Source organism: Aureobasidium pullulans, assembly GCF_000721785.1.
Source record: "Aureobasidium pullulans EXF-150 unplaced genomic scaffold scaffold_9, whole genome shotgun sequence".
In the NCBI taxonomy this organism is placed as follows: domain Eukaryota; kingdom Fungi; phylum Ascomycota; class Dothideomycetes; order Dothideales; family Saccotheciaceae; genus Aureobasidium; species Aureobasidium pullulans.
Window position 1 is genome coordinate 202,923 of NW_021941029.1, and position 18,863 is coordinate 221,785.

Here is an 18,863-nt window from a genome sequence, read left to right on the forward strand (position 1 = left end):
ATGAAAAGTGAGAAGTGACTGACCATGTAATCACCTGAGGAGCAGATATGCATACAGCAGTGATAGACAGACGCACACCACTGGATGTATTGGGTATTCTCACACTGATTGACGAATCTAATGTTGAGTATTGGGTTTTGTTTACACTTGTGTCTATGTTCCTGTCTCTGCTTCTCACACACTCGAGCACCACATCTCAACAAGCGGTTTGCACGAGCAGATCTGACCCTTCCTGGTTTATTGGAAGGACCCAAGGAAACCAACAAATGACATCCTTCAATACGGTCCCACACCGAACCAACCCGCCATAACCTGCACACACCAAACAAAAAACACAGAAAGAAATCCCACAACAGCTATGCCACCCAGAAGAAGAAACGCGCCAAAGATGATCTCGGGAAACCAAAACCCGGGTCCGTGAAGAGAATCGGAGTCGTTGTTTCTGTCCTTGGTTTTGTTCAAGGATACTTGGGTGAGAAGGCTTTCGATGTCGTGGGTTGAATTAGTAGAGGATGATGCGGAGGTTTGAGGAGAAAGATTCGGGAACGATGAGAGTGTGTATAAGGTTGGACGTGGTGGTTGATTGTTTGCGGTGGTCTTTTCAGTCGGCTCCTGATTTTGGGGGAGCAGAGGAGAGGTTTCCTCGGCGATGGTGTTTAATGGCGATCGAGACATGTTTTTCTCTACTGACATGGAAGAGGCGTGAGAAACAAAGAATATGTTTGTAGTGACAGGTCCCACCCTTATGTGTGCCCACACCCTGCACGAATAGAGTTTCCTTGGTTGGTCGTGTTTGAGTTGAATTGTGGAGGGACCTGTTGGTTCTCATACTCGAGCAACAGCCTCAAAAGTGTGAGAGTTGAAGGAGTTGAAGTCTCATGAATGAACTCGACCCGACTCATCCTGAGTCATCGAACTATTCGAGCAGAGTTCTACCTTCTTTTGTCTGCAACATTTACCTACTCTTGCAAGATTCGTTATTCACCGACTGAAAAAGAAAAAGCCAGACACCTCATACAACTCACACGACACACAAGATGCGCCCAGCCACTTATCTTGTTGGCTTCCTGGCTGCTGCTTCGGCTGCTTTCGCTGTGCCCGACATATCCGGCCTACCTCGACAAATTGTAAACTCTGGCTTGTCCTACTCGTACACTGGTTAAGATGTACTAACAATGATATAGCAAGAGTGCATGATAGGCAACCACGACCTGGACTGGACCTGGATTGGTTCATACCATTGGGAGAATCTTTCAGACGAGGAATTCTGCAAAATCGACAATGTTTATCCTAGGACAGAAACAAAGGCCTGGTGGGTTGGGGGTGTCTTCCCATGTGGTATGGTACCACCCCAATCTCTCTACAGAACTCTACTGACTGTACTTAAGTATGCGCGCGCAATCACTTCTCGTGGCAAGAGAACAGGATAATAATGGGAAGTAAGTACACGAATTAGCGGATGTTGTCTTGGGTGCCAGTGGCTAATGATGATCTCCAGAATGGGCTACCTGGATGGACGAGAAGTGTGGTGGCCATAACATTGGCGTAAAGCATGGAACAGGCAAGATGTGTAAGAGACAGCCATAGGCTAGGCTTTCGCGCAACATTGGAGTTCGAGTGCTGGTAATCGTTTTGTAGTCGCTGATGGTTGTGATCGATACCGGATCGATGAGAGAGTTTGAAGCGGAAATTGGGGTTGATCGAAGAATTGAGCAAACAAAATGCTGTCGAGCGATTGAAGCTGACAAGGTTGTAGAGTAATTATCGACAAATTGAAAAAATGGTATGTGTACTGAGTTCGCATGACCATCAAGGCCATACTCATGCTTTTAGTGACGGATCGAGCGGCGTACCAGATCTTGAAGCTTTCTTCGACGTAGCGTTGTCGTCGTCTGTGAGACCTAACGCAGCACGTACTCGCGCACCGCCTCTCTTGCGTAGTTCTCCGGTAACACCTCGTAGGCATTCGGGGACCTCTTTGCCCATCTTGAGGTAGTACAGCTTGAGGTTGCGTGCCTTATCTTTGAGTTGGATTTGGTTCCTGTCCTTGAGCACCTCGCTGACACTACCGCCTCGACCGTACAAGCTGAGAATCTGTGACCAATGGGGGCCTTTGACTTCAGCAAGGCCAGCCATAAGTGCATCCTCCTCTTCTTGTTTCCAAGGCTGACGTTGTGTGGCACTGCCGCCTGTTTTGGTTGGCTTTGATCGTGCCTTTGGTGATGTATTGGACTGGCCAATATCTGGCGTTCTTTGACTCGGTCGTAAGGGTGTTGGTTGTCGCTGTGCACTCTCCGAGGTTGGCCCATACTGGCCTGCGAGACCGCTAGGTAGATCCTGCTGTCCTGCTATGGGACTGCTCAAGCTTCCAAATCTGCCCGATGATGGTGTTCCACGACTCCCGGCTCTAAATGATGGTGAAATGATGCCAGGCTGGCTGACGGGGGTTCGTGCCTAGACAGTGATTAGCAAGAAGCCGGATAGTTGCACGCGAGATTGGCTTACAGGATTGTTTATGACAGCCTCGACGTTCTTGCTGAGTGATACTGCAAACTCTCGCAAGAAGTCGTGCCAGCCGTATTTCCTGGGTAAAGTGCTATATGCGTCGTATGAGGGTTCGTCAAAGAGATATTGCTTTCTTGCGCGAGCCCTGTCAAGGAAATCCTGTTCACTGGGGGCAAGGTTTGGGGCATCTGGATGGCGTGACAAAAGTTGGTCGGCCAAGTCGTTAGGGAATAACTCGTCAAGCAGAGACTCGGCCGGGCCATCGTTATTCATTAGGGCGGCAATGTAGGCTTGTGTCTTCAGCTCCAGAAAAATGGTGCCTTGCCACTTGAGCAGGCGCTGGCCAGGACAAATGAAGGTTTCCAGGAAGCGAGAGTCTAGGTCGAAGAAGCTAATGTCGTGGCCTTCAAGGATACTTGAAATGAAAATTGCACGGTTCGCTTTACGCACGACTTCCTGCTGTGAAGCCGTAAAGGCAGGCAAAGTATGCATGTCAATGAAGACTGCATTCTTTGCATAGACCTTGCGTGTTTGGTCGAACAGAGTCCGCCTGGTGAAGTATGCTTGACTTCCCTCATGATCCCGGCCTGCGGTGAGCAATAAGATGTCATTCAACGAGCCTTTGGCCAGGTTAAGGATGATCTGCGTAGACTGCGGGGTACGTTAGCAGGGATGGTTTTAGGTGGCTATCTGTCTCTGTTTCCAACGTACTAGATTGTCGAGAGTGGCTAGACTCTGCAATTTGAGATGTTGGCTGGCATCAGTGCCATAGACACACGGCTCTTCAATTCCATAGTTCCAGCTTTCAACAGCGCTGTTGCTCGGACTCGGGCGTGGTTGCCACCAATCACTCATGCCAGGATATGAGGCATTGGGCGCGTGCTCGGTGGGCATGTTGTAGTATTGCTGGGGAGTCTGGGGTAGCGACTGTGGTTGAGGCTGAGGCTGGAATGCAGGCTGCAATTGAGGCTGAGAGGGCAGCTGGGGGAGCGGCTGATGCTGAGGCACGCGCTGGACGGGCAGACCCCAGTAAGAGGGGTGCTGCTGCTGCTGGTGTTGGTGATGCTGGACGGGCTGGGCTGCAATGTGCGGGTGGACGGCTTCGAATTGTGGGTGGGGGTGGGCGGATGCGAGATGGGAAGGCTGGTGATATAGGGCAAAGTCGGTGTCCGGATGTCTGTTGTACACAGCCAGAGGGTCGTAGGCAGATTGCAGGTACTGTGAGGGGTTCAGGTCGTTGGTATAGTCGACGTCGGGACGGGCGCGTTTCTGGGCGGCGAAGACTTCTTGGTCGAAAAAGGGCTGCGAGACGTCGTCTCTGGACCGCTTGATTCCATGGCCTTGGTAGAAGGCATTATTGAGGGCTTTATGGCGCGCGAGGGCATTAGCGATGGTTTCTGGCAGGGAAGGAATCTCACCCGAACTCACACGTCGAACTCATGTTTCTGGGCGGATCTCATCAACCTGCGTCTAGGGCTGTGGAAAACGATTACCGAGGAGCCCTAACGAAGCCCTGGGATTTTGGAAAGTACCTGGCGACGGTTGCGAAGGCAGGAAGGTGCTGGTGACACTCCTTCTGAATCAAGGGCTGAGGCTGAACGAGCGAGCGAAGAAGGCACCCTGGGACAGAGAGGCGCACAGCCGGCAACTACGACCACTAGCCGTCGTATGCCTCGATTCCCCGTCGTATTCTCGCTTTCTGCCCATGGCCACGCCTTTTCTCCATGTCCAATGTTTGTCTGCACGCAGCAACAGAAGAGGTTCGCAGACAGGGCACGATTTTACACTATCTTAGTAGCACACACATATACTCCGTACCCTAACTGCGTATAAACCCTAATGAGGGCATCATCATTTAGGCTCACGAACAGCACGAGGGCAGCGAGCAGGGCTAAGTATCCGCGCAGCCCGGCGAGTCATTTACAAGACCGACCTTCCAAAAGCTGATGTTGCAATGACATGCATGTCTCTAGTGCTGCAAGCTGCCTGTGAAACTGCCTCACCCGCCAAACTGACGTGCATCACGAACAACTGACGTGCATACTTGTACCTACCCACCCACCATCTCGCATCACTACTCCCCCACAGACCATGGGCGCAGCACTCTGCCGTATCTCGACTCATTACTAGACGTACCCACCATCTGGCACCCCGCCCGCCATGGCGCTGAACTACATCACCTTCAACCAGGACCATAGCTTCCTGGCCGTCGCGACCTCGGATGGCATGCGTGTCTACTCGACCAATCCCTTCGCCCTCCTGTTCCAGACCCCACTCACCGAGAATGGCGCATCCGGCGACATTGCCATCCTCGAGATGCTCTTCTCGACCTCGCTCGTTGCCATGATCCTGTCGCCGCGCCATTTGCGCATCGTCAACACAAAACGCCAGACCACCGTATGCGAGCTCACCTTCCCTGCGAGGGTCGGCGCCCTCAAGCTCAACCGTAAACGTCTTCTCGTCGTCATGGAGGACCTCATCTTCGTCTACGATGTTTCGTCCATGAAGCTGCTTAGCGAGCTCGTCACTCCCTCGAACCCGTATGCCATTTGCGCTCTCTCGCCAGACAGTACGAACAACTACATCGCCTACCCCATGCGTAAGAAGGAATACATGGCTCAGCCTGCCCCGACACACGTCCCTCCGGCAGGCCCCAGACAACCAGAACCCATGGGTGGAGATGTCATGCTTTTCGATGCGAATGACATGCAAGAAGTCAAGGTCATTCCCGCACACCAGGCCCCTCTGTCTTGCATAGCCATGAACAAGGAAGGTACATTGCTGGCTACAGCTTCTGAAAAGGGCACTGTCATCCGTGTCTTCGCCATTCCTTCCGCCCAGAAGCTCTACCAGTTCCGCAGAGGCAGCATGCCTGCCAGAATCCACAGCATGTCTTTCAACGAAAGAAGTACATTACTCTGTGTTTCCAGTGCTACCGAGACCATCCACATCTTCCGTCTTTCTGGCGACAACACCATGCCACAAGGTCTGGAATCTCCCTCTGAAAACGCCCCCTCAACACCGCGACGCTACCAGCGTGATCGCAGTGATAGTCCCACTGGATCCTCTGATCCTTCATCTAGCACTAACCTCGGAGACTCTCCTGCTGATCCGTCTGCAAAACCCCTACGCTCTCCTGGCTGGATGTCCATGGTCCGACGTACCTCTCAAAACGTTTCCACATCCTTCGTGTCTCGTGCCGCAGGATACTTGCCCAAGGGAGTCACCGAGATCTGGGAGCCGACTCGAGATTTTGCATGGGTGAGGATTCCCAAGGGCCGTAATGGTAGTCCTGTGAAGAGCGTTGTCGCCATGGCAGAAGCTGCTCCCGAGGTCATGGTCGCCACTAGCGAAGGCGATTTCTTGATCTACAACATCGATCTTGAGAACGGAGGCGAGGGTACTCTAGTCAGGCAACATTCTGTGCGCGAAAGGAGCGAAACGCATAGCGGCTTCAACACCGAATAGGATCCTCAAGACCACCAAACCGAACTCGCCTGGCGATATGCATTTGTCGATGATCTCGTTGCCGAACTGGAATCTGTCTCTTCTCATCCATCCTCGCTTTCGTCTCCGCCCTTGCTTTCATCTCCTTCTCCCATGGGAGTCTCTCCTCCCTCCGCCTCACCATCTCCTCCTTTCACCCCACCTCCGCTTGGCCTTTCTCCGGCTGTGGATTTTGTTTGACTTTTTGCGTTTCTTAGCGATCTGGGTTGGGTGGACAGGCGCAATGACGGACGCATAAGGGACGGCGTTCTTTTTTCTTCTCCGACCAGTGGATAATACTGGTAATTCAGGCACACGGAGTCTTTGCCGTAAGAAATCAATCTTTACTTGATGTACTCTTTACTTTGCTTCTCTTCTCCTGCCTTTGAGCTCTCTACTACATATGTTTACCGATGCGTTTTTCCCATCTGAACTTCCGCGGACATTCAAGTCATGCATTTACCTGCTTGGGTTTTTCAGAAATCGGCATTGAATCGTATGAAATCGATTCGAGAGAAAGTAACGCGGAAGAGTGTTTCATCATACTTTTCCAATGCTTGCTGATCTGTATCAATAACGCAAGGAATTATATGGCTCGAGTAAGGTAAGGAGGGTGAGGCGTTTTTGTCATGGATCCTGAGTGCTGTTAGCAGGGCCACCCTGTCGTGAATTTGGCATTTTCTGACGACGATATATTCTGCATTTGTTTGCCAATGTGAAGTCCAAGAGATAGAGCTATCTTACGGAAGAGTCCTTCGTGTTGATTCTTCAAGGTTGTTTCGGTCTTGAGATGACATGATGAATCAAATCAAGTCATTGATCAAAGGAATTCACCACAATCACTTTCGACGGAACGCATCACCTCAATGAGCAAGACGGATTTTTACATTTCATTTCAATCGTGAATACGGCAATCACTGTCCATCACAAGAGTCAGAATAGACGCCAGTCACCAAACCACACCAACGCTTTTGGAACAAGGAATAAACACCAATCATCGATTTTACCACCCCATCCACTCTCTAGCACCAGGATCTCTAGCCCAAGCAAAGAATGCAGCACCGACTGCCAGTCCAACCGGTAGTGCCATCTCCCTAGCATTTCGCTTCACAATCTCCGCAGTCGTTTCTGGCATAATAGGTTCAACAGGGGCTCTGTCAAAGATACCACGACTCTCATAGCCATTAGGTGTATTATTGGCGGATGCACGAGCAGCAGTACGACGTGCAGATCTCGGGGTCATGGGGTCGTGCTCATCGGCAATGTTAAAGCTTGAGGTGAACATGTCTTCCAGTCCTGTGCCTTTGGTTGCGGCCTCCATGTCGGATTGTAATGTCCATTTCGGTGGGTGCAGTTCGAAGTGGTCTTTTGTTCTGTTTCTGTCCAGACTGGACATGTACGCGGCGGGCTTTCTTGGCGAGTCTTCGTCGTCGTGATCTTCTGTCATAGCAGACTTCTTGGATAGTGAAGGGATGTTGTTGGAGAGACCCATCTTCTTGAAAAAGTCGCGTTGTTGTGACAGAGGGGTTGGTTTGAACTGTGGTGGCGCCGGAGGGTTTCGCAGGCGGTGTGCAGGAGACATAGGAGCTGGTGGCAGGCGTCCGGTAAAGGGAGATTTCTCGCCGGTTGCCATACTAGCGGCAGGACGCAGAAATGCAGGGATGGCGGATGCAGCATTGCTTTGCGCAGCGTGACTGGGTCTTATCGGTGAAGGTTGACCGATAGGTTCCCAGTCCATGCTGTCGCCCATATCTTGAGATGGAGCAGGAGACGGCGAAAGGGGCCCAAAGCGCGACAGCAGTGGCGATGCAGCTCGCGTAGCTGATCGGGCGGCCGAACGAGTACCCAGATTTTCTAGAGGAAATGGCTGACGTGAAGGAGACATGGTGGGAAGATGTGGTGATGCTTGACTAGTGAAGTCGTCAGTAGGAGGATGGAAGCTGCCGGGCTCAATAAGAGGCTCATTGCTAGTCTTCCATGAGACTCTAGGCCCAGTGCTGTAGACAATGGTGCGCAAAGAAGCGACTGTGCTTAGGACAATGAACAAAATAGCACATCCATGCATTCCCTTGTTGAGATCACTAGCCGAGCCCTCAATCCACGGGCCACTCAGGTAGAACCAGGCGGTAGCTCTTAGGGCGAGAATGACAAGTTGGTAACGATAGAAGTCGGCAAGACCGAGAGCATGATGGGTTCTGTAAGGAAACCTGAGTCTGTCCTTGAATGTTGGGTTCCACCACACTAGCCAGAAGCTCACATACAGCGACTTCCTCACGAGATCGACAAAGAGGTGAGCACAACCAGCGGGTAGCATATGTGAGCGGAAGCCATTAACGGAGCAGCCAACGACCATGAGAGGGGTCAAACCTGCGACTTCCTCACAATCTCCCGGAATGCCCAAGAAGGCCAAGGTATGCCAGTAAGCCTGAAAGAGAGCACTTCCCCACCAAGCTAGAGCAACGACATTCAAGGCGGATATGCCAAGAGAGGCCGGAGTAGAGAGGTTGTTCACAAACTGAGACTTTGATTGCTCAATCTTCCTCGAAAGGAAGTCAGCTCGTGCGCCGTATACCGTCTTCTTCAACTGTTGCTGCACTTTCGGGGCGCATCTAGGACAGACTTGGGGATAGCGACGTTCGAGGTTCTTCCTGTACTGAGGGTATTCTGCGACGAACTTGTTGTATTGCGGATCGTCATCGGCCGGCAGATACTCTGCGAGGAGGTTTGCGACAATTTGTTGGTTCTTGAGGCATGTCTTGCAGAAGTGTTCGGTGGACTCGGATTGTATTGGTGATGTCGGTCGCGGAGGAGGGTGAGCGAATGATGTGTTTTGATTCAGGTTCGAAGTCGCTGGAGGGTCGGTAATTTCGCCTTTCTGGCACGACGTCAGTCTTGTCCATAGTTGAGAATGGGTGTTTAGCATACAGAGTCCAGGTGGTTTGTTGCATCGCATACAGTGCAAGTGAACTGTCGCGTACGTCCGTCTTTGACATGTGGAGATCGCGAACCACAGTAGAAGCAGCTCAGCCGTGGTGCAAGTAGACTCGGCATGCTGAAGACCGGGGACTTCTATCCGCGATGGATCCAGTTGAGGAAGGAACGAGCCTGTGTCGTGTTTCGGAATTCAGAAGGCTGGCGCGTGGGTTGGTCTTCAAGTGGGAGATGGCGGCATGGTTGTTGATGCGATGCCACTGACTAGCTGCAGGATACTGGTGATGGTTGGAGAAAGTTGGCCGAGTTGTTTATGTCTAGACTAGATTCTCGAACCCTCGGCTAGCAACCATCCGCCATCTTTATTAAAGAGAGCAACGCCTTCTTGGCGCGAATATGGACTCTCTCCCCCGCTTCCAGCCAATCACAGTCAAAGTCGACCGCAACTTTCGAAGCCCGCAAGCCCGCAAGCCCGCTTCCAAGACGCTCGACTTTCGCCCACAATTGTCCATTATATTCAGTTCGAGTCGCAATGCAGAAGGTGGTACAGCGAAGGATAGCTGCCGAGCACCAGGCTTTGCGCCGTGCCGCAAAGCAAAAGAGCAAGGTCGACAATGCAAAGGAATGGAATGCGCGCTGGCAGGCCATGAGCAGAGGCAAGCAGGAGGGCATCTACTTCAAGGCCGAGAAGCACCGCAGACGCGAGGAATATGAAGTCGGCCCTCAACTCGCCCCCAGACGCGATACTGGCCAACACAAGGAAACCTACGGAACCGTCGACCCCAATGTCATCCAGGTCCCCAAGCTCCACTGGACCCAGTACAAGAACTTCAAGTCCGACTTTGCTGTCGGCGACAGAGTCCTGGTCATCAAGGGCAAGGATGCTGGAAAGGTCGGAAACGTTTCGGAAGTCTCGGCTGAGTCTGGCTTCCTGCGTATCATCGAGTTGAGAAAGGTACACATGCTCAATTGCGAACGCCACTGCGAGAAACATGCTAACCACTATCGCAGGCCGACTTTCACGTACCCGAATACGTACGCAAGGAGAACAAGGACAACCGTTCGATTCTGCAACAGTCAATGCCCGTTCCCTGGGACCACGTCAGGCTCGTTTTCCCTCTTCGCGATCAAACAACCGGCCACTTCGAAGATGTCGTTCTGGACAAAGTCGACGTGCGCAATGCTGGATGGGTAGAGCGCAGGTCCGGTCTCCGCGAATACAACAAGGGTCAACGTTTCCTTCCTGGTGTCAAGACTCCTCTACCATGGCCCAAAAACGACGAAGCCGAAAAAGCAGAGGGCTACGACGACGACACTTTGCGTATCTCCGTCGACGAAACCACACACCGTCCTTACTTGCTCCAACCCCCTATGCCCCCGTCAGTCATTGACGAGCTGAGAAACAAGTACTCCATTTTCCGCAGCCGTCACGAGCCCGAATACATCGCCAAAAAGGAGGACCAAGATCGCGCCGCCAAGCACAGAGAGAACCTCGCCAGTCTCGTCTCCACCCCTCTTGCCGAGCTCAAGGAGCAAAGGCGACAGGAGAGACTCGCAAACCCCGTCGAACTGTCCGAGGAACAGCTCGCAAGAATCGGAGAGGTCATGGCTCAGGAGAAGCAAAACGCCATCAACAAGCTCTCTCAGCAATAAGCTCGTTGCTTGTATTATTGATTACACGTGGTTTGCATCCATGCGGCGTTTTGGTTTTTCTCCTGTAAAAATACACCCCCTTGTTACTTTACCTTTTCTCTACAGATCTGTGCCTTATATATCGGGCAAAAAAGAATTTCGATATCCTTCAAGAACAACTCATTGCAGTGATACAATTCCAAGTGAGAGACTCGTGTGGTGGCCAACAGATACATCGGGCATTGATTACTTTTTACCAAAATCAGTTGCAATCTGCTCGTAGGTGCAGAATTCGACTTCGTCACCAAACGACTGAACCCATCCTAAAAATCTTTGGATCATTCCAATCACATGTGCCATTCCGCTTGTGTCGGGGTGAAGGACAAGAGCAAAGATCGTCATTTCCTCCTCTCCATCTTGAACTTCACTCCTCAGCCACTCGAAGCGATCCATCCACATACGTTCGATTAGACGAACATCCACAAATCCTTGAGAGTTTGGCACGTTGGGGAAGAATTGCATCGGTGTCATGTCCTGCAAAAATCAGTAAAGATATCGTTGATTTGAAGCAACAGTATACAGACCTCCATGTACCAGTTACACGGGATCTCCACCAAACCACTCTTCTCCAATCTCATAAAGTCCTCGGAAGGTTTCATCCAATCCTTTGCCTCCTTGTCAGGGGAAAACTCAATAGTCTCCAACTTCTCTATCTCCTTGGGCAAGAAATATGGCGAGCTATCCAGATGAGCCAGACTGGAATCCCAAAGGAAGTCAAACTCCTGCAACAATTTGACCGTCCTTTCTTGAATCTGATACAATGGCGCTCTATAGCCTCTCGGCTGCTTCCCCGTCAACTCCTTAACCAACCCCATCGTCTTTACCAAAACATCCCTCTCTTGTTTCGCCGTCATCTGCGTACTGCCCTCATGAGCATAACCATGCAATGCAATCTCAGCCCCTGACTCTGCAATTACTTTCGCCTGTGCTGGAAAAGTCTCTATCGAGTGGCCAGGGATGCACCAAGTCACTTTGTTCGAGATGCCGAGGCGGGAGAAGACTTTCAGGAGACGGGGCACACCGACGTAGCCACTGAAATAGCCAGAGGAGTGGTCGGCCATGTTGTTATCTGGATGTTGGGATGTCCCCAGCCAACCGGAGATCGCGTCGAAGTCAATGGAGAGGGCGATCCTGATCTTTTGCTTTGAATTGGTGGTGTGAGGGGATGAGGTTGAGGAAGCCATGTTGAAGTTTTGGTGGGTGTGTTTGAAGACAGGATCAAGAATGGGAAAAGAAATTGAAACGCGGATTGCGCCTGCTCTTTATGCCACCACTTACTTGCTTTTCGGATTTACATGCGAGGTTGATATGGATGTATCGTGGCTCGAAAGGGAAGGTGCTCCCGAATAGGTGGCCACTTTGTGCAATCATTTTTGATAATTTTCTTGCTTTCACTCATGGGCAAATCCGAGTGTAGATAGTCCTAGTAATGTGGTTATAGTTTGATAGTACCTAAGTACTCGAGCAGAGAAAGGGAAAAGTGTTGGTTGCGTGACCCTCGAACAGGAACAGGAACAGCTGGAGATTGAGTTGAGCTGGAGTGCCAAGCCGAAATTCAGCCGGCGGGTCGTCGAGACTTTTCATATTGACAACGACGGGAAAGTTGGGGAGCAGAGAACATAGTGCACCGCTTCGTACGCAATACACATCTCCAAATCGCAAAAATGGCAGAGACTGCAGTGTAAGAGACGACTGTTCGACTGCGATTTCTACGGACCCAGTACTGACAGAGGAGCAGCAACGAGACAACCCTGCGCGAAGTGCGCGTCGACGCTTTGGTATGCGACCACGAAAGCGACAGAGTGCGAAAGAAGAAGATGGTTAACACGAGGAACAGGTGGTGATGCGCATCATCAAGCACAGCTCGCAGGTCTTCCCCAGCATCGTAACTGGATCCCTGGTCGGTCTGGACATCGAGGGCCAATTGCAGGTCACCAACTCTTTCAACATGCCCCAAGTCGACGGAGGCGCCACTGTCGGTGATGCCAACGACGCACAACTGGCTGCTCAGATCGCCGCTCCCCGCGCAAAGGCCAACATCGCATACCAGAGCGAGATGATCCGCATGCTTCGCGAAGTCAACGTTGACGCCCAGAGCGTTGGTTGGTACATGAGCGCCAGCATGGGCAACTTCGTCAGCCTCGCCGCCATCGAGAACCAGTTCTACTACCAGAAGGAGGCCAACGAGCGCACCATCACCCTCGTCCACGACGTCAGCCGTAGCTCCCAGGGCAGCCTCAACCTCCGCGCATACCGCCTTTCTCCCCAGTTCATCGCCGCCTACAAGGAGGGCAAGTTCACCACTGAGAGGTGAGCATACAAGACGTTTCAGCACTCCAGAGCTGTTATACTGACGTGGCAATCACAGCCTGCAAAAGAGCGGTCTCCGCTACCAGGACATCTTCACCGAGTTGCCCGTCGTCGTCTACAACTCGCACCTCCTCACCTCTTTCCTCCACCAACTGCCTACCCCTCCCCCGAGCAAGGCCCTTAACTTCCCTCCCAGCCTCGCCACCCTCGAGCAGGACCCCTCTCTTACCTCTCTGCCCCTGGCACCCAACTTCGACTCGCTCGATCTCTCAATCGACCCCTTCCTCGAGAAGACCTGCGACCTCCTCCTCGACAGCATAGAGACCCACCACACCGAGCTTAACAACTACCAATTCTACCAACGTTCGCTCGCCCGTGAGCAAGCCAAGATCACCCAATGGCAGACAAAGCGCAAGGCCGAGAACGCCAGCCGTACCGCCACAAAGCAGCCCCTTTTGCCCGAGGATGAGTGGCAGAAGCTTTTCAAGCTCCCCCAGGAGCCCTCAAGACTCGAGACTCTCGTCAACAGCCGTCAAGTCGAACAGTACGCCCGCCAGGTCGATGCCTTCACCGCCTCCATTTCCGCAAAGATGTTCGCTGTCAAGTCGAACCTCGTCCCCAGCGACGACTAAACTTCTTGTTACGTTCTTTGGTTGTAGATAAAAACGGACATCATCTAAAGAGAGAAGAAGAAGAAGCGAGGAAAAGCATTTTTTTCTGCAAGAAAGATATCCGGGCAATGATGTGGGCATGATTTGTGGTTCCCCTTTTTTTTCTCTTTTTGGCACACAAAAGAAACGGCGTTTTACGGAGCGAAATCCAAAAGAAGACATCGAAATCTGTGACACAAAAAGCGCGGATACTGGGCATTTCTGTAGGCTTCTAGACGACGCAGGCACATGAGTGATTAATGAATTCTTTTTCAACTTCAGGTACTGATCAGACCACACTTTGAGATTTCATAGCAGCAGGACAGTTTCGAACAACTCCTGGGAGACTATTTTTACTTGGCCTTCTGAGGCAGGCATTGATGAACCTGACGAATTTAGACGATGTGTAGGTGCAGGAAGCAGGTTCATGTGGTTCGTTACTTCCTTCAGCCTCTGTGTTTCAGTGCATCCAGATATGCCACCAGTCTCTTCTTGATGATGACACCAATCAACTTTCCCGTACCTTCCTCAGTCACCATCAAATGCCTCAACCCCAGCTTTCCAAACATCTCAACCGCGTACTCCATCGGTGCCTTGGCACAGACAACCATAGGTGTGCGATCGACGAAACTCGACAGGTCGAACTCGCCTTCTTCCGCATCACCCAACAGTCTCACCTCTGCATCAGCAGGATACAACTTACCCAACTCTCTGAGTCCAAATTCGAGCTCGCCTTCCGCCAGATAACCTTGCAACATTTGGCCATTCTGAACGAGCACAAGTCCTGCGTCCATCAACCCTCTACTCTCCAGCTGCACCAACTTCTCCTCCAACAGTTCTCTCCTGACTTTATTGCTAGCAGGTACATGAATAGTAATCTGCTCCATCGTGTGTTGTGGCGGAAGGAGTTCCTCGACCAAAACATCTTCCAGCTGGATATAACCCATACTGTGATCGAGGTCCAGAAATGGATGGCCCAGAACATTCTGCGCTAAATCGTAGACTCCTTCTTTGCCCAAGGCGTCGGCCACCCATTTGGCTACCAGGATGGCTATCATATGTGGGATCACATACTCGAGTTCGCCGGTGAGCTCGAACATGATGACACATAATGAGATTGTCATTCTTGAGACGCCTGCGAGGAAGGCCGCGGCTCCAACCATGGCGAAGATGCCTGGAGAGATGCCGCCGACCCATTGGCCTAGGAGACGTCCGAACAGCGCACCGGCGTCAAGAGCTGGGATGATGACACCTGAAGGGACTTTGATGCCGAATGTGATGATCGTGAGTGCGAGTTTGGCAAGCGTGCCATATGCCAACCAGCCAATATATTCCCAATTTCCATCTGTGCGAGCTTCATTCTGACAGACCCATGATTCTGCGGAGTCTTCGGTCTTGCAGTCGACAAGCAGGTTCTTGATGATCATGTCGCCGGGCTCGCGGATCAGAGGGTTGGGGTATTGGAGTAAAGCTGTGGCGAGGACGATGAGGAAGACTTCGAACACCGGATAATTCTTGATGATGGCGTATTTGCGAAAGGACTTGCCCCAAAGGAAGTTCAACTTGCAGAATACACCGCCGAAGATACCTCCTGCTATGCCTGTGTGATTGTCAGTGTCGTCATCTTCTGTTCAACGTGGGCTTCCTTGTGCTTACCAAGTACGACAAAAACCAGATAATGCACAGCGCCATAGCTTGTTCCATAATTCGTCTCAAACAAGACCAACTTTCCCGTTCCAGTCGGATTCAGCCCCTTCAAGACCATAGCAGCAACAGCACTACACAAGAATGCTCTCCACAGCACTTTCCTTGGAAAGTAGGTACTGATTTCTTCGTAGCTGAACAACACACCACCAATGGGTGCACCGAAAGCCACAGAGAGACCAGCAGCACAAGCCGCACTCAACATTTCTCGCATTTTTCGACCGTTGTCGCGGTATTTGGGAAACAGAGAGGCGACGAGGTAGCCCATGCAAGTTGAGATGTGAACGAATGGTCCTTCTTTACCAAGACACATGCCTGTTCAAATACACCAAAGATCAGCATCATCCTGTCTTCAACCCCAGATATCAAGAAGTGGTAACTCACCTGTAGAAACAGCAAACACAGCACCAGCAGCCTTGACCAACAGAACCTTCAATGACAAGAAATCAGGAATCACAAAGCCACCGAGTATAGTTTTGATCTCTGGGATACCGGAGCCAGCAGCCATATACATTATTTTTCCCGCAGGTGCAGTTTTCTCAACACCATCTTCATCTTTGGCATCCGGCGAACCGGCAGATGGCAATTCACCCTTTGTCAGCATAGTCAAACTCGCACTCGTTATACCGAACAACAGTGCAAAAGCGACATAGATGCTAAAACTAGCCACATAACTGCTTCCCCATGGTTTGAATAGCTCGCATTCGGTGATGGGGGGTTCTGAAATAGAGGTTTGGGAGGAACAGCAGGCTTCGCGGGTGAGAAAGGGGTTGGATGTGCAATGTCCTAGTTTCCAATCACTGACTGTGGCGGCGCAGATGTCGACGATGTAGGCCACACATGCCGTTAGGGCTCCAATCACCGCTGCGGCTATCCAGCCTGAGGAGGAGTCGAAGGCAGCGATGGCTTTTCCGCGTATGCTTTTCTTGTCGTGGATGGTGCGGAGACGGTAGGAGTCTTTGACCTATGTTACCTCTTTTATCAGTATCCAAGATCTCGAAGGAACAGAGGGAACACGCTCACGAGATCGTGTAGCCAGTCAATGGTGGTGTAGTCGTTATAGGCCAATCTTTCGCCAATCGTGCTGTTAGCCATGGCTTGCTCTTCGACACTAACATGGCTTTTGACCATCGAACTCGCTTCATCATCTCGTTGAATCAGCCTGCTAAGACGACGATTGGGCGCTTGTTCAGAGTCAAGAAGAGGGGTGTTCTCATCAGTATGTGACATTTTATCTGACAAGACAAAGTTGTATGAGGAAACCAAAATCCAGACCTACCGATTCGAATGGACTTACAGCTCTTCTTGTAATTATCGGTACTTGTTATCCTGAGCAGCGCGGAGCAATGCACAAGCGCGTCATGACAAAAAAGCATGTGTGCTCCTTTGGCCTTGTGTTATGGAGTGCGACGGGAGTTGTTATCAGCGTATCAGTGGCATATCAAGAGGTACAGACGCCACGAGATAAGCTCGCAGATTGGCTGTACCGAATGGTGGGACTAGAATGCGGGACACTAGATGAGTCAGCGAGGATGCCAAATATTGTTCTAGCTATGTGATTTCTCACCTAATGGAAGATGAAGAGTTTAGCCTGTTGAGAGTGGTAAGGACGAAATGCGAAGAAGTGTTCGCGGATAATCAGAAGCCGATAGGGATTCGCACAACGTCTGGAGGCCATGCGTTTCAACATATATTCGTATTATCAACACATAGTAGCAAGCTGTGAATGAACAATCTTGCTGGATCAAGCGTGTCTAGACGTAGAATCAAGATGACTTCTTGTCCTGGACACCCTTCTTGACGCCCTCCACAAAGGCCTCCACAGCCTCACCACCTCCAAGGGGCACGCTGCCGCCCTTGACCATACCACCGTTCTGAACCTTGACGCCGAGAGCCTCCGAGACCATAGGAAGACCGCCGTCTCTCAGAGCAAATGTCAAGCTGCCCAAACTCTGGTTCAATTGAGGCGAGCGGAGGACTCGCTGCAGCAACTCGCGCTTCTGTTCAGTAGCCATGGCTTCGATTGCTGCGCGTGCGGTCTCTTCACTGGGCTCGGCCGAGGAAGTGGTTGCAGCGGACTCCTGTGCTAGCAGGAAGAGGGACGGAGGCAGGTGCATGCAAAGTGCGTCGATTTGCTGAGGCGAGGTTGATGACAGCCAAGGGATAGTGTTGCCGGTCGAGAGAAGCTCCGAGAGAGTGGTGAATGGGCGATCGTAAGATGAATGTTGCTGTTGCTGTTGTTGCGAGCCAACTGATGAACCTTGGAGGGATCTCAGGAAATTTTGAACAGCATCGTTTGCATCGCCGGGAGGAGCACTACGGAGACACAAAACATCAGCTGATTGGTTCTTGGAAAGTTTTGAGATACCACAATGACACAATGTTGTCTGATGGTGAGATACATGCTATCGTCGTAATGCGAAAATACCCCTTGTTCATGCAACTTTGCTGGTATTGAACCCCTGCAACGCCTTTTCCCAGCTCCAAATCGCTTCAATAGTGGTCGCTCGTCTACGAGCAGAGCACAACGAATGTCCTATATCAGAGCAGAATCGTAAAGAAAAAGGGAGAACCTACGCTCTACCGCCGTCGGCACCACCCTCGCGGCTGGCTTCACCCTCATCTCTGGCATCTGCACCAGTAGCGTCTGCACCAGCACCGCCGCTTCCCTGTCTGTGGTGTTCGGGTTGTGCATCCTCCATGTCAACATCATCGCCCTCATCATCATCGTCTTCACCACCTCTCAGACGCTGAACCTCGAAACCAACATCGACTTCTTCACCAGCAAGGACTTGGTTGATAATCTCGCCATAGCGCTTGTCTCTTGAGCTGAACCAGCTTGCGTCGCCACTAGGGTGTTGTGATTTGGATTGAAGCCAGAAGAAGTGGCGTTGAGAGGACGATGAGAACTTGAGCATGTAGATACGGCCGTTGGTAGGGGATTTCGTGTCGGCTGATGAGGTGTTGCCGGTGTAAGGTGTGAAGGTAGCATCGCCAGGGAACATGATCAAGTCGAGCTCGGGGCTGGTCGGTGGGGCGGAACGAGCGCGCCAGCAGAAGTGTACAAGCTCTGTAGGATGGAGTTAGTAGGTGTCCAATGGTGAATAGGATCGGAAGAGGCGCACCATCTTCTTCGTACAGGTAGACATAGCCAGGAGTGGCATCAGGCTTGACCTTCTTGCCCTACGATGCGCATTAGCTCTGAAGGACGACGAAACATTGTTACAGAAGTTCAGCATACATTTACGTCGCACTGGCCAGCCTTGAATGTGATGAGAGCGTCGGTAGCCATAATGTGTTTGTGTGATGATGGATTATGGAGTTGATGCGGTCGAAGGTTGATATCAAAGTGCTGGAGTGTTTGGAATTGCTCAAGACAACGGACTTGACGATGACGCCGCCGTGCTGGAGCTTCAACAACCGTCGGTCTTGCTAACCGCCGATCTCGCCAAGCACTTTCCCTTCACTGTTTTGGAGTCCAAAGTTATTTGCCTTTGAGAAGGAAATGGCAGCAATATTTCCCAATACTTTAATATCAGAGAAGACATGATGATTAGATACAGACAAGTGAACAGAAGAGCAAAG

General features: G+C 51.3%; 9 protein-coding genes across 9 annotated transcripts; 3 read left to right on the forward strand and 6 right to left on the reverse strand.

Annotated features, from left to right (window-relative positions):
* Positions 1–131: 131 nt before the first annotated feature.
* On the reverse strand, positions 132–901 carry M438DRAFT_345443 (uncharacterized protein). Its single transcript, XM_029905453.1, has one exon. It carries the CDS (start codon positions 673–675, stop codon positions 277–279), a length of 399 nt encoding a protein of 132 aa, XP_029760474.1. The 5' UTR covers positions 676–901; the 3' UTR covers positions 132–276.
* A 575-nt stretch (positions 902–1,476) lies between these two features.
* M438DRAFT_210637 (uncharacterized protein) lies at positions 1,477–4,059 on the reverse strand. The gene is made up of 4 exons (XM_029899408.1): positions 3,934–4,059; positions 3,217–3,869; positions 2,506–3,156; positions 1,477–2,454 (listed from the first exon to the last, which is right to left on the reverse strand). Exons 1-4 carry the CDS (start codon positions 3,944–3,946, stop codon positions 1,822–1,824), a joined length of 1,950 nt encoding a protein of 649 aa, XP_029760475.1. The 5' UTR covers positions 3,947–4,059; the 3' UTR covers positions 1,477–1,821.
* Positions 4,060–4,665: 606 nt separating this feature from the next.
* On the forward strand, positions 4,666–5,973 carry M438DRAFT_273360 (WD repeat domain phosphoinositide-interacting protein; the record flags this gene model as incomplete). Its single annotated transcript, XM_029900630.1, has 1 exon — positions 4,666–5,973. The coding sequence occupies one exon, from the start codon at positions 4,666–4,668 to the stop codon at positions 5,971–5,973; it is 1,308 nt and encodes a 435-aa protein (XP_029760476.1).
* A 1,021-nt stretch (positions 5,974–6,994) lies between these two features.
* Positions 6,995–9,042, reverse strand: M438DRAFT_335086 (uncharacterized protein; the record flags this gene model as incomplete). Its single annotated transcript, XM_029903773.1, has 2 exons — positions 6,995–8,866; positions 8,917–9,042. The coding sequence occupies 2 exons, from the start codon at positions 9,040–9,042 to the stop codon at positions 6,995–6,997; spliced, it is 1,998 nt and encodes a 665-aa protein (XP_029760477.1).
* Positions 9,043–9,454: 412 nt separating this feature from the next.
* M438DRAFT_273551 (uncharacterized protein) lies at positions 9,455–10,575 on the forward strand (the record flags this gene model as incomplete). Its single annotated transcript, XM_029900646.1, has 2 exons — positions 9,455–9,877; positions 9,934–10,575. 2 exons carry the CDS (start codon positions 9,455–9,457, stop codon positions 10,573–10,575), a joined length of 1,065 nt encoding a protein of 354 aa, XP_029760478.1.
* Positions 10,576–10,774: 199 nt separating this feature from the next.
* On the reverse strand, positions 10,775–11,924 carry M438DRAFT_345449 (polysaccharide deacetylase). The gene is made up of 2 exons (XM_029905454.1): positions 11,139–11,924; positions 10,775–11,088 (listed from the first exon to the last, which is right to left on the reverse strand). Exons 1-2 carry the CDS (start codon positions 11,796–11,798, stop codon positions 10,801–10,803), a joined length of 948 nt encoding a protein of 315 aa, XP_029760479.1. The 5' UTR covers positions 11,799–11,924; the 3' UTR covers positions 10,775–10,800.
* A 302-nt stretch (positions 11,925–12,226) lies between these two features.
* Positions 12,227–13,636, forward strand: M438DRAFT_345450 (eukaryotic translation initiation factor 3 subunit H). The gene is made up of 4 exons (XM_029905455.1): positions 12,227–12,295; positions 12,353–12,392; positions 12,452–12,924; positions 12,983–13,636. Exons 1-4 carry the CDS (start codon positions 12,279–12,281, stop codon positions 13,554–13,556), a joined length of 1,104 nt encoding a protein of 367 aa, XP_029760480.1. The 5' UTR covers positions 12,227–12,278; the 3' UTR covers positions 13,557–13,636.
* Positions 13,637–14,020: 384 nt separating this feature from the next.
* M438DRAFT_273432 (uncharacterized protein) lies at positions 14,021–16,409 on the reverse strand (the record flags this gene model as incomplete). Its single annotated transcript, XM_029900637.1, has 4 exons — positions 14,021–15,174; positions 15,231–15,593; positions 15,663–16,242; positions 16,302–16,409. The coding sequence occupies 4 exons, from the start codon at positions 16,407–16,409 to the stop codon at positions 14,021–14,023; spliced, it is 2,205 nt and encodes a 734-aa protein (XP_029760481.1).
* A 146-nt stretch (positions 16,410–16,555) lies between these two features.
* On the reverse strand, positions 16,556–18,570 carry M438DRAFT_318555 (uncharacterized protein; the record flags this gene model as incomplete). The annotated part of the gene is made up of 5 exons (XM_029902798.1): positions 16,556–16,792; positions 16,846–17,594; positions 17,856–18,348; positions 18,404–18,455; positions 18,520–18,570. The coding sequence occupies 4 exons, from the start codon at positions 18,568–18,570 to the stop codon at positions 17,045–17,047; spliced, it is 1,146 nt and encodes a 381-aa protein (XP_029760482.1). The 3' UTR covers positions 16,556–16,792; positions 16,846–17,044.
* Positions 18,571–18,863: the final 293 nt, after the last annotated feature.